Source organism: Chiloscyllium plagiosum, unplaced genomic scaffold (assembly GCF_037043375.1).
Source record: "Chiloscyllium plagiosum isolate Xiang-an unplaced genomic scaffold, Cpla_swu_hap1 HiC_scaffold_12, whole genome shotgun sequence".
In the NCBI taxonomy this organism is placed as follows: domain Eukaryota; kingdom Metazoa; phylum Chordata; class Chondrichthyes; order Orectolobiformes; family Hemiscylliidae; genus Chiloscyllium; species Chiloscyllium plagiosum.
In genome coordinates, this window is record NW_028270150.1 from 53,359,709 (window position 1) to 53,384,774 (window position 25,066).

The following is a 25,066-nucleotide window of genomic DNA, read 5'->3' on the forward strand; positions in this document are numbered from 1 at the left end:
TCAGAATTTCAATTCCATGGAATAGTAATTGCATTTGTCACATTCTCTGAGCAGATTTATTGTTTGGTTAATTTCAATTATTTTATTGGTCTAATTTTTTGACTATTAATATTTGAGTTTGCTTAATTTACGTAGTTCCAGAATTGTCCCATAAATCAGCTATTCTGTTTACTGTGAACATATGAAGAGTTTTTCCTGGAGATTTTCCTTTTAATTTTCACCCTGTAGGGTCGCCAGGCGTTTTGCTACTCTTTTTGTGAATATAAATGTCACCTCTGAGCCACATGAAGTCTCTGCTCTCTGGTTCTTGTGGTACGTCAAGCAGTGTGGTGGAACAACACGGATCTTTTCAACAACCAATGGTGGACAGGTGAACAAACATTATAAACATTACTATCCTGATTTGCTTGTTTCAGTACATTTTGAAAAGATTGATAAGAAGTAACAATGAAGACATTTGAAGATATTTTTGTATGTGCATTGCTGATGTAGCATGGGGAAAGGGTTACTTTGATCTGGTGACTTTTCTTCGAACAACTGAAGCACTAATCCTCTAATAACATTTTTTGTTATTAGATTAGATTACCTACAGTGTGGAAATAGGCCCTTCAGCCCAACTAGTCCACACCGACACTCCAAAGAGTAACCCACCCCCATATTTACAATAGACAATAGGTGCAGGAGTAGGCCATTCTGCCCTTCGAGCCTGCACCACCATTCAATATGATTATGGTTGATCATCCTTAATCAGTATCCTGTTCCTGCCTTATCTCCATAACCCTTGATTCCACTATCCTTGAGAGCTCTATCCAACTCTTTCTTAAATGAATCCAGAGACTGGGCCTCCACTGCCCTCTGGGGCAGAGCATTCCACACAGCCACCACTCTGACTAATGCACCTAACTCTGTGGGCAATTTAGCATGACCAATTCACCTAACCTGCACATCTTTGGACTGTGGGAGGAAACCGGAGCACCCGGAGGAAACCCACGCAGACGCAGGGAGAATGTGCAAACTCCACACAGACAGTCGCCCGAGGCGGGAATCGAACCCGGGTCCCTGGCGCTGTGAGGCAGCAGTGCTAACCACTGCTAACCACCAGTGCTGCCCTAATTGGTGAATAACTTAATTAAGAATGTCCAGTTGAGTATTTTCCCAAATGTTCACTGGAGGTGTCTTATTGAAGCAAACTGAAAAAATATCCAAGTGAGATTTCCATGGACATGTTCCTTTAAGAAAATGATGCTGTTCGGTGTGAGTGTTTGAACATGTTTTTACCAGAAAGGAACTTAACTCTATACCAAAGATTTTGCAAGTTGCTTATATTTATAGTGACAAGTAAATGAAGTAAAACATTATTTGTATGTGATTTTGCCTTTGTAATTATGAAATTATCTAATTGTTACCAACCTTACTTGGTAGTTCTGTAGTCATTCTATTTTGTATTCCTGATCTGGTATGTTTCAGGTTGTAACAACTCATTTCCTCATTAATTTAACTGTATACATCCATAACATTTGATATTTTTGACAGTTTGACATTCCTGAAATTTTCCATTATGGTATAAGTGTCCAATAAACATAAACCTGCATTCTTAAACTCTGCTTGCCACACAACTCACAATTACCACCTGACTATGGTGTATTACATCAGAATATTTGTGGGCTACCCATATCCTATCCCCTGTAAAAAATGATAAAATAATGTGCTGTTAAATTCAGAGTAAATCATGAATCATACTTCTTTATCAATGACATAACATCACAAAGATGGAAAGACAAAAAAAGCTGATTGATAAGAAATCAATAAAGAAAGATCCAATCGAAAAGTACATTTGCACAGCCCAAACTCTGAAAAATCTTGTACAAAATTAACTTTTGTAAATATCAGAAAGCAATATTTGTTGCTGACAAGGCAATACTTCTGACTGCTACAGGAGTCTTGTCAAATATCATCAGAAGCCTTTAATATAATAGGTGTTAATGTAAAGATAGTTTTTAAAAAACATAGTTTTGCATTTACATGGTGCCTTTCACAAACACTGATTATCTCAAGGTACTTTACAGCCTTGAACTGAGTTGCTCTTTGAATGAGGAAATACAGAAGCTCCCATTTATACACAGTAATCTCCCATAAACAATCACTGTAATAAAGGGTGGATAATCTGTATCATGATATTGATTGACAAATAAACATCAGCCAGGCCACCATCCTGTCTCCTCTTAAGGATACAGTAATGGGATCTGTTGTGCCATCCAAGAGTGCAGACTGGCATCAGTTAAACATTTAGTCAGAGAGACAGAATTTCCAGCTTCAAGGAAACCTCCTTCAGTACAGCTGTATCAGCTTTGATTTTGATGCTCAAATCCTGGCATGGGACTTTAAACCAGAATCTCTGACTCAGACACAAATGTGCCACCAACTGAGCCACAGCTAACACTTGCTTCCAGCTTGCTGATCCTGCATGCTAGGACAGTAAATGTGTAGGGGGATGAAAACATTTCCAGACCTGTTCAGGGGTTCAGACTCTGTGTTGCATAAGAATGTATCATATTTGGTTACAATACTCACATAGCATGTACATAATGTGCAGGAAAAGACAAGTGGCAATTTTAATTAAGGAGAGTAAACATTCTCCAGGAAAGTTAGCTTTATGCAAAAAGGAGATTTCGAGTCGATATTCAGACACAGATCTATGTGTTAATTTATTGTCAGCCAGAATGCTGAGTCTTGCAGAAGTCTGTCTCTCAACAACTAGATTGGAAAGACTATTGAATTTTTGAGAACTTAGAAATACCTTCCAAGGTTTTCACAGGTGGCCTCAACTTTAAATGTCCAGGTATACTGACCAAGAAGCTACTCAAAATCCAGGTTTATCTGTTCCTGAGAGAATGGAATTTCTCCAGCATGCCTCTAACATAAAATAGAATGTACTAAAATCACCCTTACTGATGCCTCATAATCAGTGATGTTGTCCACAGGCAGGAGGGAATTGGAATTAGATTTTAATGTCACATGTACTCAAGTACAGGGATACAGGAATACAATATGAAGTATACGGTATCACATTCCCAGCGCCAGCTTAGGTACAAAGGCATCTCAGTACAGAAGTTTAAATACAAAGTAGAAAAATAAGGAAATTTAGTTAAACATTCAACGTTAAAGTCCTTCTTAGTATAAAGTAGAAAAATAAAGAAATGACATTAAACTGAACTTTCCCTGTCCAAGCATTTTATTACCACATACGCAAGATAACTTGTTTGCAAATTTTTGAGTAGCTTCTGAATGAACAATCTAATTTCCTCACTCCAACTCTTCTGGGAATTGGCTCCCTGTTTTTCAATCCTCTTGGTTGGCTACAACAAAGAATTTCAATTATTATTGCATGCTGTTATTTCACCCTTCTATTGAGAGGTAGTACTGGTCAAAATTAAAGAATCAATTACAAGGCTTTCTTGTGACATCGAACACAGATATAAAGTATGAGAATAGAACATCTTCCAAAGCAAAAAAGGAAGCTCACAAACATCCAGTTTGAAAGATTTGGAGAGGATTTGGTTTTAACCTGACAGCATGGTTGTTTAGTTGATGACTTGTATCATGCATAGTGGCAAGGTTTGTACATGTGTGTTCTCAATGATTGGATAATTCTCCAATTTACTTTAGGATTGTGTGTAGTTTTCAAGAGTTACAGCGAATCGATGAGAGTGAGCACTAGCCTTCCAGCTCTGTTACTACAAATCTGTCTTTTTTTTTCTCTCTCTCCTGTGTTCCAAATGCTGTTGCCTAAAATTTTGTCCCTTTTGTGTATTCCGATATCTGATTTCAATGTTCTTTCAAGTTGAATAGTCTGCAGATGATTTTTATCCCATGATGTGAATCTTCCAGAAAGACATTCATCAACAGGCGATACAGATCTTTTTATAATGGTGTTAATTTTAGTCCAGAATAATTCTTTATATTGGCAATTTCATGAGCTTGGCTTAATCTGTTTAGGGTGATCACTGAAGCTATCTGAAGTACTGTAAATGGTTTTCTTTAATAAACACAGTTTAGCTCATGTCAGGTCCCAGGTATTAAAATTAAAATTGAAATTGACAGTTCATTTTTACCACAATCATATCAAATGGAAAAAAAGACAAAATAGGGGGTTACGTTAAGAGATGGAGAAGGAGTCCAAATAGGGAGTATGGTTTAACTACCTCAAACATATTAATAAGAACAGTAAATCATTCTGCAAATATTTCAGTAAAAAGAATTGTTAATTGTGGAGTAACACATCTAACAGAGAAAATTGCGAGTTAATAGAGACAAAATCAATCTTGTTTGTCCAATTTCTTCAATGTCAGTTTCACATTCTCCATCAACACTTTGGATATTAGTTATTGGATTCGCTACAATGTAGAAACAGGCCCTTCGGTCCAACAAGTCTACACCAACCCTCCGAAGAGCAACCCACCGAGACCCAACTCCCTCTGACTAATGCACCTAACACTATGGACAATTTAGCATAGCCAATCCACCTGACCTGCACGTTTTTTGGATTGTGGAAGGAAACAGGAGCACCCGGAGGAAACCCATGCAGACAGTGGAAGAATGTGCAAACTCCACACAGACAGTTGTCCAAGGCTGGAATTGAACCTGGGTCCCTGGTACTGTGAAACTGCAGTGCTAGCCACTGAGTCTATCTCTACTTTTGCACATAACGCAAATAAAACTGGGCCGGTCTTGGGGAATTGCATCCTGGTCAACATGCAAAATGGCCATGGCTCCTTTGATAGTCCCAAGACATGTCTCCATTTCTGAGCCAGAACATTTTGGGTGCACACAAAGCATGCAGTTTAGGCTGACTTCCAAAATATTTTACTTCATAACACTCTATGATGGCTTCCACTTGGCTGATGAACTAAAATAGTCCTGATGATCATCTGTGGCTCCATGGTAACTGTCCCACCTCCTTAGTATAAAGTTGTGGGTTCAGGTCCCATTTTAGAACTTTGAAAAATAGTTCCAACTATCTTTCCAATTCAATACTGAGATAGTGCTGCACTGATAGAAGTGTTGGTTTGGAAAGAACCCATTAAAATGAGTCATTGTGTGCTTTCTCTGATAAATTATTGCATGGCACCACTTCAAAGGGCAGGGAAATTCTCCAACATATATCACTTACCCATTATCCTAAATACCGATCTTTACTTTGAAGTTTGTGGGATATTATTTTGTGCAAATTGACTACCATTTACAGCATTACAGTCAAAGAAATGTGGTTTTGAAAAGTGCTTTTGGGCGCTGTGAGGATGTGAAATCCAAGTCCATTTTCCTTTTTTTGATGTCTGAAATATCTCATTTCAAGATTATTTTATAGTTAATGAACTATTTTAATGATGCAGTTTTCAAGTCGTCCATTGATTATACATCCGGTGTTTACAGGAGCGAAAGTTTGTTGGTGGCTCTGGTCAGGTCTGTGAACAATTGATGAACCATCTTGGAGATTGTGTAAAACTGAAAAGCCCCGTAACCCGGATTGATCAAACACAAGATATAGTCATCGTGGAGACATTGGATCATGAGAGGTTTAAGGTGAGGGAAATGGACAGTAATAACTGGTAATGTACTTTAATCCAAAGCATTGCACAAAATTAGGGATATTGAACAGAAACCTAGAAATTCTTGGGGATGGTCAGGCAGCATAAATGCAGGAGAATGAAAGTCCAACTCATCTTTCAATGAGGCTAAAAAATCTCTGCCCCAGATTTTGAGAATGGGGTCATTGACAACACGATGGTCTTCTCAGTAACCACTGTGGTGTAGGCAAGAGCCCCATGAGTGCTAATTTGCTGCTCTTTGTGCAATTCTTATTGAATTAATTACCCATGAGAACAGGGAGTATATCTTATCACCCACACGTTATTTGCTGACATGGTTTTCTTCCTTCAAATACTGAGAAAATACTAAATTCTAAAGGATGAATACATTTTGACAACTTCTAGGCAATCTTATATTGACATTTAGAATTCTTGCATGTTTTTCCATACAATCTTTACATCGACAGAATAAAATTTGTCAAACCAGTGCTGAGAAACCTGACATGGGACATAAACAGTCTCATAAATCAGCACAGGTATTGAATGTCAGACCATGAACTCCAGAAACATCAGAAGTGCTGGCAAAATGGAAATGTTACCAGACTAGGAATCCAGTGTGTTAGCCTAATGTTCTGGGGATACAGGTTTGAATTATGCCAATGGAAAATAGTGAAATTCAAATTCAATAAATATCTGGAATTCGAAGCTAGCCAAATGCATAGTGCTATGGTTGGCTCAATTGGCTGGATGGCTGGATTTGTGATGCAGAGTAGCACTGACAGTGTGGGTTCAATTCTTGCACCAGTTGAGGTTACCATAAAGGTCTCACTATAGCCAGTTGTCGTTCTCTCGTGATGATTCTTGTTCTATGTAATTATTCAAATTTTGTGATGGTGTGACCCACATGCAGCTCAGAACTCCATCAACACTTCAGCTTTAAGGCGTTGTATCAGCCTGGAATACCTGAGAACGTAGATCAGAGTGGTGCTAGAAAAGCACAGCAGGTCAGGCAGCATCCGAGGAGCAGGAAAATCGACGTTTCGGGCAAAAGCCCTTCATTTTCCTGCTCCTCGGATGCTGCCTGACCTGCTGTGCTTTTCCAGCACCACTCTGATCTAAACTCTGGTTTCCAGCATCTGCAGTCCTCACTTTTGCCTACCTGAAAATGTCTCCACACACTTCTGGTCTGAAATCAAAGTGTCAGTGAGGAAATGTAGAAGAATCATAAATGAGCCAATATCACATCACCCCCACCCAAACTTCCCACTTCCAGAAAACTTCAAAATTTGTCATCTCTTGATCATTAAAATTAGTGGATTTCCAGCTCATTTTCTGTTGTTACCCTGAAATTTTGACAGATGTAGGTGAGGATTGTTTGATCTTGCATCTCCTCATTGTTGTATATTAATGGAGAAACCTATTTATTCAAGTGACGAGGGAGAGATGAGTGGAGGTAATAAAAGAGGAAAGGTGGAAAGGAAGTTATACTTTTTTGTTGTCATTTAGGCTAAATATGTTATCAGTGCAATTCCACCACCCCTGACTGCGAAGATTCACTATGAACCACCCCTGCCAAATCTACGTAATCAGTTCATCCAACGTGTTCCTATGGGCTGTGTGATCAAGTGCATGGTGTACTATAGAGAAAACTTCTGGAGGAAGAAAGGTGAGTTCTTTTCCAGAAAACAAAGTATTAGACAGAATTGAAATTCAACTATTAAATGCTGACTCACCATGGAATAGTTCAGTAGTTTTGTTGGAAGTTATCCTATCATTAATATTATTTCTAAATTTCTCACTTTATAAAATTTATATAATTCCAATTTAACACATATTACAGTAAAATATGATGACTCTGTGTTCTGTGCCATCAAATTGGAATGAAAGAGATGAGATTAAGCCAGGTTATGAAGCAGAGAAAGAATTCCTAGGACGGTCCTGAACCATTTCACATTGAAACCATTGGAATTATAGATGAGGAAAAACCAACCGCACAAATGGTGGCTGCTATAAGTGGCCTTAGAGGTTGGCGTGCATGCATACTTCACATGTGAGCCATGCTGATCACCATATTACAAAGGGCATTTTATGTCTGCAATGAATGTCCAGGAGAGGTACTCTATATAAGCAGATCATGATGCTCGTCACCCTATAATATTGATTTTATGACAGTTCTGTGCAAAGTTGTTGCCATATTCCTTATTGTTGCACATAGGCTTTCTTCCTGCTGAAGCATCATCCATTTCATTGTGTATATGGATCAGCCTTCGCCTATAGTTTCCCCATCAACATTCTCATCTGAGGTTTCTGTGCAGAACCCATAGATATTACCTCACCCTCTGGTGAACTTGCTTCTGGGCCATCCTTGCCTGCTGCAGTAGTTCCAAATCACTTGTCTTGGTATCTCAAGAGTATCATTCCTGCTTCTGAGCTTAATGCAGTGTCAGTTTCTGAGCTGGTGAAATTGAGTTTCTTCAAAATTGCAATCAAGAGCAGACCAGCTTACAGTTCTTGAATATCTGAAAGAAGGAGGGCACAGTGGAGGGTTGTGATAGTGTTAGGGTGGGAAATGCTTACATCATCTGCAAACTATATATCACAAAAAACATTGGATGAGGAGGATGAGGTATTTGAAAAAGACATTTTGTTAAGAGGAAACCATCATCTTAGATGGTTTCAACTCCATAGCTACTGATAACCTCAGTCATGACTGCTTTTTTGGGTGTTTTAGCTCCAATGTTTCATTTCTCTTCTCATGCATGTGACAAGAATAATGGACATGATGTGGAGGTGTCAGTGTTAGACTTGATTAGGCAAAGTTAAAAATCACACAACACCAAGTTAGAGTCAACAGGTTTATTTGAAAGTACAAGTTTTCAGAGCACTGCTGGAGTTAATAATTCATTGTGGAAATCAATCTCTATTAATTGGTAAAATAACTGAACTACATAAAGTGAGGAATTCTGTTTATACCTGTCGTATGTCCTGTCTCAAATTAGAGTCATAGAGATGTATCGCACGGAAACAGACTCTTCGGCCCAATTTGTCCATGCCGACCAGATATCCTAATCTAATCTAATCCCATTCACCAGCATTTGGCCCATAGCCCTCAAAGCCCTTCCTATTCATTTACCCATCCAAATACTTTTAAGTGTTGTAATTGAACCAGCCTCTACCACTTTCTCTGGCAGCTCATTCCATACATGCACCACACTGTGTGAAAAAGTTGCCCTTTAGATCTCTTTTATATCTTCCCCTTTCCCGCTAAACCTATGCCCTCTAGTTCTGGAATTCCCCCACTCCAGGGTCTATTTACGTTATCCATGCTCCTCATGATTTTATAAACCTCTATAAGGTCACCCCTCAGCCTCCGATGCTCCAGGGAAAACGGCTTCAGCCTAATCAGCTTCTCCCTATAGCTCAAATCCTGAAGAAGGGCTAATGCCCGAAACGTCGATTCTCCTGTTCCCTAGATGCTGCCTGACCTGCTGCGCTTTTCCAGCAACACATTTCCATCTCAAATCCTTCAATACTGGCAACATCTTTGTTAATCTTTTCTGAACCCTTTCAAGTTTCACAACATCCTTCCGATAGGAAGGAGACCAGAATTACATGCAAAATTCCAAAAGTGGCCTAACATCCTGTGCAGCCGGAACATGACCTCCCAACTCCTATACTCAATACTCTGACCAATAAAGGAAAGCATACCAAATGCCACCTTCACTATCCAATCTACCTGCGATTCCACTTTCAAGGAGCTATGAACCTGCACTCCAAGGTCTCTTTGTTCAGCAACACTCCCTAGGACCTTACCATTAAGTGTATAAGCCCTGCTAAGATTTACTTTCCCAAAATGTAGCACCTCACATTTATGTAAATTAAACTCCATCTGCCACTTCTCAGCTCACTGGCCCAACTGATCAAGATCCCGTTGTACTCTGAGCTTACCTTTTTTGTTGTCCACTACACCTCCAATTTTGGTGTCATCTGTAAACTTTCTAACTATACCTCCTATGTTCACATCCAAATCATTTGTATAAATGATGAAAGGTAATGGACCCAGCACCGATCCTTGTAGTACTCCACTGGTCACAAGCCTCCAGTCTGAAAACAACCCTCTACCACCACCCTCTGTCTTCTACCCTTGGGCCAGTTCTATATCCAAATGGCTAGTTCTCCCTGTATTCCATGAGATCTAACCTTGCTAACCAGTTTCTCATGGGGAACCTTGTCGAATGCCTTACTGAAATCCATATAGATCACATCCTGCCCTCATCTATTACTCGTACTGTATCCAAAAATATTATTTTCTAAACAGATATATCAAACTTATATTTGAATCAATACTACCTGCTTCCATCACCTCCCTGAGAAACTGTTCTGTAGATACTCCCTGAAAGAATGATTTGTAAAGTTTTCATTCAGCTTTTCCTTCTGGCTGCCTCCAGGCAAAATACTGTGGATGCTGAAAATCCAAAATGTAAACAGAAAATGTTGGAAATACTCACCACGTCAGAAAGTAACTGGAGAGATATGTCAACTGGCTAGATATTAACTTGAATTAGGTGGAGTTGTTTTGAGATCAGAAAACAGAGATAAGCAGGTTTCATGCAGGTCTTAGTTAGCAGAAACGGATTCTCATTTTGTCTCTGCGTTTTCCTGCTTGCAGCCAGCTGGATTGAAAGGCTGTTTGGTTGACGGCTGAATAGGTTTCTTCCCCCATCCTCTCTCCAACCTTTACAAATTGTGATTTTCCCTTTCACAGTTACCAAGCCTCTTTTCCTCAGCCTGGAACCCCCAATCTTGACAAATCGATTCCCAAGTCTCCTTCCCGTGACAGTGGCCCACCCAGACTCCTTTTCCCTTAGTTTCTCTGGATGGTTCTCTGGTCTGTTTTCAGGCTAGCAACCTGTAACTAATGGAGTGCCCCAGCAATCAGTGAACATGTGTTATTCTTTACTGCAGATCATTAATTATATTCAAGACTGAGGTACATAGATTTTTAATCAGGAAGGGAATCAAGGGTTATGGGGAAAAGGTAGCAAAGTGGAGTTGAGGATTATCAGATTAGCTGTGACCTTCTTATGCCCATTCATTTTATGGTCTTATGTGGTCTATTTCTCTTTTTTAATCAGATTATTGTGGTAGCATGATCATTGAAGATGAGGAGTCTCCGATTGAACTGACTTTGGATGATACCAAACCAGATGGATCTTACCCTGCTATCATGGGGTAACTGCTTTTTGATTTAGACTTCTTTAATGTTCACAAATATCCTCAGGTAGACCAATACTGATCCATACCTCTCGGACAGAAGCTCTGTGTTCATGTCCCATTCCAGGACTTGAGGGCGAAGGTCGACTTGTCGTAATGTGTCAGACAAGTTGATTGTCAGTCTCTAATCTTTTTTGAAACAAAAACAGAAATAGCTGGGCAAATTCAGCAGCTCTGGCAGCATCTGTGGAGAAAAAGCAGAGTTAATGTTTCAGGTCCAGTTAACTTTCTCCAGTTCTCAATAATTTCTGTTTTTGTTTCTGGTTTCCTGCTATTCTTTGGATATTTGTTACTGTTAAATCCTTCTGATGTACCGAAGACAGCTGGTAAGAGCAGGAGTGTTCCCTGGTCAGCCAAAACAATGTGATGCAGCCTCCCTGTGTTAAAAGACTTCATTCAGAGGTTCTTGAAGTCACATCCTCATTCTGAGAGACTACCACATGTATTGGAGTCATACCTGGCACGTGGTTATTATTGTTGGAGGCCAGTTGTATTAGCCCTAGGATATTGCAGCAGGGAATACTCAGAAGGGATCCAGGCTCAGTATCTTCATCCATGACCTTCCGTGCATCAAAGGTTCGGACCTGGTGATTAAGTATTATACAGGACAATTCTTCATATAGTAAAGTGGCTTACAGCCACGTGGAGCAAAACCAGGACAACATCAAAGTTGGGGTGATCAGGAGCATGCTGAGCAGAAACCTACAATGATCTTTGGCAGCTAGATCCATACCTAAGTTGTTTTTTTTTATATAAAGGTATGTATTTCCCATCAGCCTGTCTGTTAGACATAATGGCCCAAATTCTCTCTGTGATGGCAAAAATATTTGAAGTCATCTAAAACTGAAGTTACACCTCCAAATCTGTTATTTTTCTGTTTTTTGCAGGACTGGGAGTGAATGAGAGTGCTTTTCTCAATAAGAATGTATTTGCCAATAGAGAAATTAAGCATGGGTGCTTATGGCTACCTAATAAGTTGGCTTGGGAGGTGAATGGGGAAAAAGATGTTGAGTAGAAGTAAGCACTAAGTTTGCATAGGGGATGTGAGGGTGGTAGGTTGAGGAGTATGTGGTGGCATGGATATGAGAGAACATAGAGTATGTAGAGGTCTTATTCTTTTATTCCTTTGTTTTAAGTTTTGACCAAAATGCTGGAGCCCGAAGCTTTCCATCTAGCCTCCTCAGTTCTCACCCCCATCCACACACAGGTTTGCTCAGCCTGTCTCCTAATCCAGGATTCTCCAACCTCTGCTCACCTGGCCTGAAAACAAATATTGGGGCCGTTGTGCTTCAGGCACCAAGTAGTTCTGAAACAAATGTTAAACAACCAATTAGTATAAGCAAAGGATCTTACACTTGTTTCAGGCGTGGGTCTTGTACATCCATACTTTAATGTTTGTTAATATAACATGGATATCTTTGCTGAAGGAGTGACCATTTGTATTTGCCACTTACTTTGTAGGATTCTTAGACACAGCAACAATTAATGTCTGAGTGGGTACTTTTAATTTCTCCATATACAGGTTCTGCATGAAAACCTGCATGAAAGCATGTTGAAATGTGATTTTATAAATACATTTAGAGTTCAGAGCATTTTAACTGTATACATTTCTCCAACTCCTTTTCTTTCAGATTTATCCTTGCTCGAAAAGCACGACGTCTGGTAAATCTCACAAAGGAAGCTAGGTGTGTGAACCTTATTAGATGTTATACATGTTTAATGTTGTCTTTTATAATGAGACTTTAATAGAAAATCTGGAAATTCCACCCAAAATTCACTTCATCTCCTTCCTCTTTAAAGACCCACCTTAAAACTTGCCTTTAACCAAGCCAATCCTAATCTGTCTTCCTTTGGCACAGTGTCAGTTCTTGTAAATATATACTCCTGCGAAGAACCTTAAGGGATGTTCCCTATAATAGAAGTGCTTTTTTTTGGAGTCATAGAGTGCTATTTAGATGCATGTCCTTGTATTTGCCAGCAATCATAAACAGCATAGTACTTCTGTAAAAAAGCACTTAGAGTTAAAACAAATCCCATTAGTTGGTGCTAAATGACTTATTCTGAGACTCATAGAAATATTCTCCTGCTGTGCTGCTCCATTGGTATTCGGATATGCTACTGTTTCACTTCTTATTAATCAGTGCATTAACCTCTGCTTCCTTGATCTACTTGGTGATGACAGTTTTGGTCTACTGATACAACAGTGTTCATTGTGAAAGCAATGCATATAAATCACCAATTTGTGACTTGGTAATTTAACAAGGACTTTACTTACAAACCTGTGAAAGATTAGTAACTGAACCGCAAATGTCTGTGTGTGGATATTACATCACGGAGCAGTCTAAACCTACACATGTTATACACAGCTTTCATTTTATTTGCTGGACTTTATTTATACCACGTGATTTTTCTTAATGCAGGAAGCAAAAGATCTGTGAAATTTATGCCAAGGTGCTTGGGTGTGAGGAAGCATTGCACGTAAGCTATTTTTTCTCTTTTCTTGTTATAGGTTTAGTTTGAAATCATCAAATAAAACAATCACATTTGGCATAATGTATCATACAAAAAGAGACCATATATATGCTCCATCTTTTCACGCCACTATTCTGAGCAATGCTCTGCTATCAATATCTTCTCATTCAAATTAGCTAATGTTGTAGCTGCAGCTTGCTTGCCTGCTAAAGGCCAGCCCTGAGAAACTCATGCGGAACTACAAAACATAAATATTGAATATACCAGATGCCAATCAACTCGGTATGGATGTAACATCTTAGTGCTGAAGGCCAGAAAAGTGCAACTGAGTGGCAAACAGACTCTAGGATGTGGATGTTTGAGGTTACGCTGCTCCCATAACGTTGTCATTGTGCGAGCTGGCCACAAACTGAATTGCAGCATAATGATCAAATTATTAGGATCCATTTCGAAGAGCTATCTGACAGACACAGCACAAGTGGAATTTTGTCTGAGTGCAGTCAGTTGTGCAATTCTTTCCCACAGAAGAATTTCAGGGCTGGGTCTTTAAGTATATTCAAAGCAGAGAGAGACAGTTTTTAATCAAGGGTTATGGGAAAAAAGCAGGAAAGTGGAGTTGAGGATTATCAAATCAGCCATGATCTCATTGAGTAGCAGAGCAAATTTGATGGGACAAATGGCCTACTTCTGTTCCTATGTATTATGATCATATTGTCTAATTACAGCTCCTCGTATTACATTTTAATAAAATAAAACTCAGAAGTAGACTGCTCTACCATCATTGGTAGACAGGCAGGAGGCTGGAAGAACATAGCAAGCCAGGCAGCATCAGGAGGTGGAGAAGTAAACGTTTCAAATGTGTAGAAGGGTTATGCCCTGGGCATTGACTTCACCACCTCCTATTGCTGCCTGGCTGTGTTCTTCCAGCCTCCTGCCTGTCTATTTTGGATTCCAGCTGGTACTGAGCTGGCACAGGATGACAAGCAGGTCTCCAGCCTTGGCAATGTGACCTCTGCTGAGCTGCATGTGGCATGGGAGGGGGCTCCTCCATGGGCACTTCAATGCAAAGTAGGACGTTTACCTCTATGCCAGTGTCAGCAAGCAGGACCTAGCACCCAAGTGTTTGAAGGAGTCATCCACCAGCACCAGCAGAGTATAGCTAACATAATGCTTCTGTGCCCTTCGATGGGCCGTGGAGGTAAGGCAGTCAACGATGCCTTTCATTGTTATTTTAACATTCATTCCATTCCCCAGTCTGTCATCTTGAAACCGGTAAGATCCCAGCCTCTGTTTTACCAAGCAATCACCTGCAGTTAGCATAGCAGTGATCGCCAGTCACTGCAATTACTTTTCAAGTTTAAGGATTCATAGAGTTCAGGAAATGCCTTTTATGAGTCTGCACTGACATAACTAACTCTAAGAGTGCATTAATCATAATTTCTTGCACTTGTCCCATATCCTTGAATGTTGCGTTATTTGAAGTACCCATCCAAATTTTTAAAAACATTTTAAAGTTTTCAACCTGAACTACCTTCCCAAGCAGTGCATTCCAGATTTCCACCACCCACTGAGTGAAAAAGGATTTTCCCAAATCCTCTCTGAATCACCTGACCTTTGCCCTAAAGCTGTGCCCTCTTGTGATTGACCCTTCAGCCTCTAGTGCTATCACATCTTTCCTGCAGTGAGGTGACCAGAACTACGCACAGTGCTCCAGTTGTAGTCTGATCACCTTTCTGTACCACTCCAATATTACCTCCTTCTCTGTACAACTCCAACATTACTTCCTTAAGTAGGTTATCCCGCTAAAAGTTAGGGAAGCTTGCTCCTTTGGTGCACTTCCTTGGTGCTCGTCCAGTTACAGAATGATTGGAGTTAGAACAGGACTCGGATTGCTGAGCCCTGGACTAACATTGTGATTTCTGTGAGACCTTAAAAGGAATGGAGCCTCTATTGTCCCTTTACAAGTTCATTGATTTAGAAAGATGCAGCATCAAGAGGGATTGGGACTTCCAAACCAGAACTTTGCACATCATCAGAAAGACCTAGGATTTTCTGGTAGCGATCAGTTTCTTAAGTACAGACAAAGCAGGACATCAGTGATACATTAGTTCAACTTGCTCTGCCTTCCCAAAGGGAGAGGTTTTTTAAAAATTTTTTACATGTGCCCCTTTTTAAAAGCTGCCACTTGTGGGAGGTAAGAGGTAATGGCAATTAGTCCATGATGGCCCAAGCAGCATGTTTCTCCATTTGAGAGAGACAATTGGGTTTAAATTTTGAGGGCATCACTCTGCATCAAACATAGGAAACAGGTATCCATGAATTCCCACTCCCCGTAGTGACTTGGGCTTATGTTGTTAGCATTATTCTGCATTGCACATAGCCACTTGAGCTCAATGAGAGGGAGGGGTGTCTACATTTCAAACACCCTTACCCATGACATAATTGCTGCAGTTCCACTGAGATAGTCACCCACCTGCCTGGAAGGACACAGAGTTGTGCTCTTACTGCTGCTATCATCAGTTGGTGTACACTTGTATTAAAATTAAATGATCTCCTTGTGTTCATCTTTGACAGAATGCCAGAAAAATACCTTCACAAACTCGTGCCTGGTGTCTGAAATCATGACTGGAATTTTTCAAAACGTTCAGACTCACAAACAGTTCAATGCCCCCTGTCTTGGCTGATCCTGACAATAATTATACCTTTTTTGTTTTCAGCTTAACCATGTCTGAGTTCTTTGTGACTGCCATTGCAGGAAAGTTGGGGCATTGGTGTAACTGGCCCTCATTATAATATGAGATGGAAATGTTTTGCTGGAAAAGCGCAGCAGGTCAGACAGCATCTAGGGAACAGGAGAATCGACGTTTCGGGCATTAGCCCTTCTTCAGGAATGAGGAAAGTTGGTCCAGCAGGCTAAGATAAAAGATAGGGAGGAGGGACTTGGGGGAGCACGAGGCGGCGCCGATACAGTCATCGATGTAGCGGAGGAAAAGGTGGGGGGTGGGGCCAGTGTAGTTGCGGAAGATGGATTGTTCCACATATCCTACTAAGAGGCAGGCATAGCTAGGGCCCATGCGGGTGCCCGTGGCTACTCCTTTCGTTTGGAGGAAGTGGGAGGATTGGAAAGAGAAGTTGTTCAGGGTGAGGACCAGTTCAGTCAGTCGAAGGAGGGTGTCTGTGGAAGGGTACTGGTCGGTACGGCGGGAAAGAAAGAAGCGGAGGGCATCGATGTAGCGGAGGAAAAGGTGGGGGGTGGGGCCAGTGTAGTTGCAGAAGATGGATTGTTCCACATATCCTACTAAGAGGCAGGCATAGCTGGGGCCCATGCGGGTGCCCATGGCTACTCCTTTCGTTTGGAGGAAGTGGGAGGATTGGAAAGAGAAGTTGTTCAGGGTGAGGACCAGTTCAGTCAGTCGAAGGAGGGTGTCTGTGGAAGGGTACTGGTCGGTACGGCGGGAAAGAAATCGATGTAGCGGAGGAAAAGGTGGGGGGGTGGGGCCAGTGTAGTTGTGGAAGATGGATTGTTCCACATATCGGCTGTATCGGCGCCGCCTCGTGCTCCCACGAGGAGGTTGAACAGTTCATCGACTGTATCGGCGCCGCCTCGTGCTCCCACGAGGAGGTTGAACAGTTCATCGACTGTATCGGCGCCGCCTCGTGCTCCCACGAGGAGGTTGAACAGTTTATCGACTGTATCGGCGCCGCCTCGTGCTCCCACGAGGAGGTTGAACAGTTCATCGACTGTATCGGCGCCGCCTCGTGCTCCCACGAGGAGGTTGAACAGTTCATCCACTTCACCAACACCTTCCACCCCAACCTCAAATTCACCTGGACAGTCTCAGATTCCTCCCTCCCCTTCCTCGACCTTTCTATTTCTATCTCAGGTGACCGAATCAACACGGACATCTACTACAAACCAACCGACTCCCACAGCTACCTGGACTACACCTCCTCCCATCCTGCCCCCTGTAAAAACGCCATCCCATTCTCCCAATTCCTTCGACTCCGCCGCATCTGCTCCCAGGAGGACCAGTTCCAAAAACGCACATCCCAGATGGCCTCCTTCTTCAAGGACCGCAATTTCCCCCCCGACGTGGTCGACGATGCCCTCCACCGCATCTCTTCCAATTCCCGATCCTCCGCCCTTGAACCCCGCCTCTCCAACCGCCACCAGGACAGAACCCCACTGGTCCTCACCTACCACCCCACTAACCTCCATGTACAGCGCATCATCCGCCGCCATTTCCGCCACCTCCAAACGGACCCCACCACCAAGGATATATTTCCCTCCCCTCCCCTATCAGCATTCCGTAAAGACCACTCCCTCCGTGACTCCCTCATCAGATCCACACCCCCCACCAACCCAACCTCCACTCCCGGCACCTTCCCCTGCAACCGCAGGAGGTGCAAGACTTGCGCCCACACCTCCCCCCTCACCTCCCTCCAAGGCCCCAAAGGAAACTTCCATATCCGCCACAGATTCACCTGTACCTCCTTACTTATCATCTATTGCATCCTTTGCACCCGATGTGGCCTCCTCTATATTGGGGAGACGGCCGCCTACTTGCGGAGCGTTTCAGGGAACACCTCTGGGACACCCGGACCAACCAACCCAACCACCCTGTAGCTCAACATTTCAATTCCCCCTCCCACTCCACCAAGGATATGCAGGTCTTTGTACTCCTCCATCGTCAGACCACAGCGAAACGACGGTTGGAGGAAGAACGCCTCACCTTCCGGCTAGGAACCCTCCAACCACAAGGGATGAACTCGGATTTCACCAGTTTCCTCATTTCCCCTCCCCCCAGCCTGTCTCAGTCAAATCCATCAAATTCAGCACCGCCTTCCTAACCTGCAATCTTCTTCCCGACCTCTCCGCCCCCACCCCAGTCTGACCTATCACCCTCACCTTGACCTCTTTCCACCTATCACATTTCCGACGCCCCTCCCCCAAGTCCCTCCTCCCTATCTTTTATCTTAGCCTGCTGGACCAACTTTCCTCATTCCTGAAGAAGGGCTAATGCCCGAAACGTCAATTCTCCTGTTCCCTAGATGCTGCCTGACCTGCTGCGCTTTTCCAGCAACACATTTCCATCTCTGATCTCCAGCATCTGCAGACCTCACTTTCTCCTCATTATAATATAATGAGTGTTCACTGTCATGTAAAAGGCTAAAAGTGGAGTAACAGTCATGCAAGCAGAGCAAGCTAGCCTTCAATTTCCATCATTTTTAGCAGATTCTGTAAGTTTCCTGCTGTTAGATTGTCTTTTAGAAAGCATGCCCTCAAAGATCTATTTCCAATTTCAAGAATGTTAGGCTTTAAATGATGTATTTGAACAAACTTGTGTAATATGGTGTGGTTTTTGTGTCTTTGTGTTTTTGTCCAGCCCATTCATTATGAAGAAAAGAACTGGTGTGAAGAGCAGTATTCAGGTGGATGTTACACTGTGTATTTCCCTCCAGGAATTATGACTCAGTATGGCAAGTATGTGTAATAATTTGATTATCTCCATCAGTAGTTAAACACTCACTGAACTGTGAATGGATTCACATTAGGCCTTGTAGAGCAGAAAATTGCTAATTTAGTCAAGGTTCCTCTTTGGAGCATTTGTTCAAGTTTATTGCCATTCCGCAGTGTAAAATCCTGCGTCTGTACATCAGAGAAGTCTATATATCTTGGTGTAACATCAATGGATCAAATTAAAGGTTGTAAATTGTCCACTCAGAGTTCTTGTTTTTTCTGTTGATTGTGATGTATTTTTGGCATGTTGTGCCTCGTTTATCAATTCAATAAGGAAGCAGCACATGTCTTATTTATGAAATGCTTAAATTCATCTGCACACCTTCATTTATGCAGTGAGCTGAAGTGACTATGTGCATTGCAGAATATTGCCAACAACATAAGCCCATGTCACTACGGGGAGTGGGAATTCATGGATACCTGTTTCCTATGTTTGATGCAGAGTGAAGCCCCTCGTTGTTGGGACTTAGTAGATGGATTGTACTTTAAGTTGTATTTTGATATGACTTATGTCATGACCCAGGTTGAATGGTGTGCTGGAAATGAAGACCCACTATTCTATGAATTATCACAAATACGAAATGTGACCAATTTAACCGCTCTGAGATGGTGAATGTCTAAATGTGGGCACTAGCTAAGATAGAAGAAACTCACACCAGGTTTCATTAATAAACAGGAAAGCCATAACTTATTTGTTACAAATATCTTTTAACATGTGGCAAAACCAGATAAGTAATTATTAATATGCAAACTTAAATTATATGTCCTCTAAATCCAAACACACAGACATTCGTTCACATAGGACAGACAGATGGACAAGACAAACAGTCATTTTAGGGCAATCCTGGGTAGAAATTATGGGCAAGAAAGTGTACAGATTGTCAATCACAGTCCAAGTCAGTTGGGGAAAGGAGAACTTTCTGGCAGATGTTTTTCTGGATTTTGGCAATGATATCATGCTATTGCCAGCTACTGAGGTCCTGAGTAGCTGGTCAGTTGGACTTAAGTCTTGGTCAGAATTTGAATTTTAGTTTCTTTTTGTCTTTGCATGTTGTTACTTTCAGAATTCAAAATGAGGATCTGGCTTGCTTATGTGAGATCCAAATGTTCCTCAAGTCTGCAATAAACTGTACTTCAACTAATCCAAACCCTGTTGCTGGGTAGTTGTTGGTTTTTTTTTTCAAAGACACTTAGTGCCAGCACAAAAGTATCAAAATCCAGTTTTCAGGAAAATTATATGCTCTGTGTATCCATTAAATGGCTACACAGTTCCACTTTTCCTTTGAGATAAAAAAGAATTAACAATCAAAAGATCCACTTTCCGGAGTGCTGGGAGGGTACAATGTTTTTACGCACATGAATTGGATGGCCTAAATGACCCTGCTGTAAATATCTTGTGATGTTAACTGACCTGTCAGCTGGTTTCAAAAAAGATTGCATGACGTATGGCCTAGTTTTGCTCCTATATCTTATGGCATTATGGTCTTATGTTCTGTTTCTCGCTGAAGCAGCACAAAACTAAGCTTTTTTTTTAATAATTGCAGTTACAAAAATTCTGAACCGTTTAGTGCTAACTAGTTGCATGTGTGTATGGGCACATTTCTATTGAAATAGTCTAAGCATCATGTTTTTATTGAATATTTTTGTCTTTGAAGAATCCTGAGGCAACCATTCCAGAGGATTTACTTTGCTGGCACTGAGACAGCCACCCAGTGGAGTGGATACATGGAGGGTGCTGTTCAGGCTGGGGAGAGAGCAGCCAGAGAGGTAGGACAAACATAGACTCACATTTTGCATCATTTTGTTCAGCAAAACTTCAAGCAATTGAGAACGTATATTGGTGTCGGGAAGTTAGTTCTTAGACAAGTGTGACTTTTTTTTAAAAAATGCAACGATTATAGCAACAGCTTTTTGCATAACTGGAAACATTCCTAGCACAGATGATATGTCTATAGAGCACATGTAACTTTAATACATCTTTAATGTTGACTCTCACCTGCTGCTGGTTTTAAGCATTTAACTTATGTGACATTACAGATGTCTTTGAGCCCATCAGAAATAAAATTCACACCTTTATAAGTAGACTAATGAACATTCATGCTCTAGCTCAATGCATCACCTCAAGTCAGACGCAAATGGACTTAAGTCCTTTTGCAGAGACCTCCACATAAGTCAAAATGTTCTATTTGTAGTTAACATGTTTTTGCAGTGAGTTACACAGCATTTAGCCCATCATGAATTTTCTCACGTAATTTTCTGCTCTTCACCTCATTAATTCTGAAGCTTGGCTGTTGGCAGCTTCTCGGGGAATTGCATGGTAAGAGAAGTGGAAGTGACCACCACTGGTGAGACCTTCTGCATGCCCACCTCTGGTGACGTAGTTAAAGCGCAGCTGCTGCAGACTACTTCAGACATTCCAGGACGCTCTGCCAGCTCTCACGCTGTAGTGTTTGACTGGTGTTTTGGAACACAAAATTTTGGTCTTGAAGAAAGACAAATTATCTCCCCACCTCATGGACGGGGGCCTGGGGGTGCTGGTGAATACAGTAATGGAGAGGAAAGCTATCTGTTTCCCAGCTGAACACCACAGGAAGCTATGCCACCGGACAGAGATTGCAGCCAGGGTCACTGCAGTGGTCCAGAAGAAGCAGTGTAGAAAGGAAGGTGACTGATCACCCATGTATTCCCAAGGGATAGTACCACTAGCTTGTCTCTTGTACCCATGCTTATAAGGACAGCAGTCACTCTAACTCTGCCAATGCATCATGCCTCTCACTCATGGACTATGATTCTGTGCAGCATATCCACTCAATGTCTCTCACCTACTCATCCTCCCAAACAACTAACCGTTCCTGTCCCTTGCACTTTCTACTCACTCACTGTGAACACCTCATCCCCTCCCCTCCCCATATGTATGATCACTAACTACTATTCCATCCACTTCCAACATAACCAATCTCTCCCTTTGTGCCTCCTCACAGGAAACATTGACCCATTAACTGGCTGAGAGGTCCCAAGACTGGGTTGGGGATTTGGGGTAGGGACTGGTTGGTTATGGCAGTAAACATCAGATTCCTAATTCCCCACAAGGAGAAAACCATACACCTTGCCTGAGAGGGGCAGGACTGCTCCTGTGGGGTTGAAGAGACCAGTCAGCTTCATTGTGCTGTTCTCCTATCACTGCCCTGGCTAACTCATTCTTAATCTGCACAATGTTATAACTAATTACTTCTATTGCAAAGACACAAGTCATAGCCAGTGAACCTCTGCCAAGAGACCCTCAGCTCCACCTCCACCTCCATTTCCACCTCAGGAGAAAACCACTGAACTCTCAGAGGATGCATCAGCAGGTATTTCACCTGCACACTCTCTCCATCAGCTTAGAGATTTTCACCCAAGTTAGTCTCTTGCAAAATTAAACTCAGGAGTAAAATCTGGTGAGCACATCACTTGACACTGAAAGTGTGAGGGCATGCACTTTGATAGGAAGGATCAAAAGACAGATTGTTACTTAAATAGAGGGAGAGTCCAACAAAAAGCAGCACAGAAGGCTCTCAGTGAGAGATGAGCAACTTCTTTGGGTATCCAAAGAATGAAGGAAGTTATAATGACCAAACATTGTACATTTCTCACAAGAAACTGATGTCTTGACTTCGCATAGTATCAGATATCAGGAAACCTTAAACTACATTGAAGATCACAGCTAAGGTGTTACATTTCAATGTGGAGAACAATAAAATTAGATATAATGTGGAAGGATGTGCCTCGTCCTGGCCTACACACATCATTCCAGACTTATTCTCACCTTGTGAGTGAGAATTTGAGAGTATAGAACCAACAATGATTCACCACATCCCTGGAAGTAAAGATTTATTCTATCAATTTTTCAAGGGAACGCGCGACCATTCAAGGCTGGGAGATGTACAAGAAAAGCTGTCTAAGGTGCTGCCTCTTGTAGGCTCAATGCTGTCCTGGAGAATGCAGGCAACTCAGCAATCTGCGCACATTCTCTGAAACATTGAAGGGATACTGAAAATGGAAACGTAGAAAGGAGCATCCTCAGGATTCCTCTCTACCTGCTGGTTATAATGATGGGCTTCACTGCACAACATTCAGATATGCTGCACAAACAGAAAATGCTGGAGAAACTCAGCATAACTGGCAGCATCTGTGGAAAAACTGCTTTTACTTTGTACAGGTGTGATATCTGAAGGCAGCCTTTAGAGCTACCTAACCTTAGTGCCATGCAATGTTAGTGTACTGATAGTGCCTGCTGCTTTATCTTAATGGTTGGTAGAACGTGTAATGTGCATATACTTTAAAGTGGGATCACCCATTAAGCATACAGCCACATAGGTAAGGAGTCATTTAGTCAGCCAAATTATACGGCAAGGAATGCAAAAATAGCAAGGTCCAGATGTGCTTTGCACTAAGAAGGAGCTGCTTGCCTAATTTATCAACAGATTGTTCAACAGTGATACCATGTCCAAATCCAACTCATTCATCTTGAAAGTTTAGTTCTCTCTGGCCTTTTAGGTGCTGTGATGTATTGCTCTGCCACGCTTTCTTGCACAGCCCTCCTGATCAACGTGTTGATCCTCAACTTTATCTTGAATCTCAGGAGATTACTATAGATCCCCATTTCATCTCCATCCAGGACATTACCACTTTTGTCGATTACAGATGAGAAGGGCATAGTATACCACAATGATGGAGAACACCCTCTCTGACAAAGTCCCACTGGTGTAATCCAGGCATAGAAACCTCCCCTTAAAGAGGCCAGTGGTCCGTTTCACTATGTTGTGGTTGAACTACAAACTGTGTCATATCTTCATTCTGCATCAGTTTGATAGTTTTGTAAAATGTCATGAACTGTGTTTGGAGGCAGTAGTCCTGTCTGCAGCAGCTATCTCTGAATCACTCTTGGACCTTGAAAGGCAGCCAAAAGCTGTGAGTTTTCATGAATCATATGCAGATATCCTAAAAATATCAGGAGTTCTATACAAGAGCAAATATTTTCTTCCTGTATTTAACTTCCCTCCTTTTTGCTTTAATACCAGTTTAAGAATGCTTGGGAAATACATTGTTGTATTGACAAGTATTTCATTTCAGGCAGATGCTTTCTACTTTTGCAGGTTAAATGTATTCCATTTAGAATGAAAGGAACATGTCAAAGGCTTTGATTGCATATATTTAGAGACTGTAGCAAAAATGAGTGATATAATCAAGGCAAAGACAAAATACAAAGGAGTGAGCAGAAGCAATGATTGGTAGCACATAAATGAAAATTAGAGTGCTTTCCTAATCACATAAGATGTACAAAATAGTTAAAGTGATGAGACTACAAACAAGTCACCTTATAATTGAGAGGGGAGATACAACAGAAGTAGGTCCTGGAGTACCTCAGAGGTGTATGGAAGAACCACTACAGGAGATAAATAATCAAATGGTGATTATATTTAAATATTGAATGGGAGTAAAAACAGCCGTCTGCAGGCCCAGCATGCTCCATGTCATGTCAGGTTACTTAAACTGGTTTGGGCAGGGATAACATAGGAATAATTTAAAAATGGAAATTGAGTTAAAGGGCTGAAGAAAAATGTTCCACCCCATTTTAAGTTAAGAGAGGTGATGCATATGGGATGCATGTTAATAACTGGAAAGATATGAATGAAAAGGAGCATGGATTTATAGAGCCTGGATAGTGCTTGACAAATTTAACTGAGTTATTTTATGACGTCAATGTATAGATAAAGAGATTCTGTGATTTTAAGGCATAAGAGGTTTGTCTAACAATATAGAGAGAAAGATGTCTGGAGACAGAAAACAGCAAAATGAGATACATGAATGTTACCGAATTGGCAAAAAGGAGGTAATGATATGCCTCGGGAATCTATGCTTAAGTCTAATAGAAAAACAAATCGTTGGGGATGTTGGAGATCTAAAATGCTGGAAATGCTCCAGATGCTGAGTAACATCTGTGTGAAAGGAAGCAGAACTAACATTAATGATCTGTGTGACCTTTCATAAAAGTCAGTTCTGATAAAAGATCATTGACTTAAAACATCAATTCAGTTTCTCTCTTTGCAAATGCAGTTACAGTATTTTCTATTTTTATAAGTTGGGATCTTAAATAACTCCACAGAGGCCAGTATCCCAACACAAAATCACCCTTTTCTTTACACATGAAGAGTCCTTGACACTGGTCCAGTTT

At 41.4% G+C, this 25,066-nt stretch overlaps 1 protein-coding gene across 1 annotated transcript in view; it reads left to right on the forward strand.

Annotated features, from left to right (window-relative positions):
* The window catches only part of maoa (monoamine oxidase a), a 170,711-nt gene that overhangs the window by 136,888 nt on the left and 8,757 nt on the right, over positions 1-25,066 (forward strand). The window contains exons 6-13 of the mRNA XM_043700856.2: positions 229-370; positions 5,431-5,580; positions 7,092-7,251; positions 10,721-10,817; positions 12,491-12,544; positions 13,280-13,337; positions 18,719-18,816; positions 20,508-20,619. Coding sequence (XP_043556791.1) covers positions 229-370; positions 5,431-5,580; positions 7,092-7,251; positions 10,721-10,817; positions 12,491-12,544; positions 13,280-13,337; positions 18,719-18,816; positions 20,508-20,619 — 871 coding nt within the window. The remainder of the gene's footprint in view (positions 1-228; positions 371-5,430; positions 5,581-7,091; positions 7,252-10,720; positions 10,818-12,490; positions 12,545-13,279; positions 13,338-18,718; positions 18,817-20,507; positions 20,620-25,066) is intronic.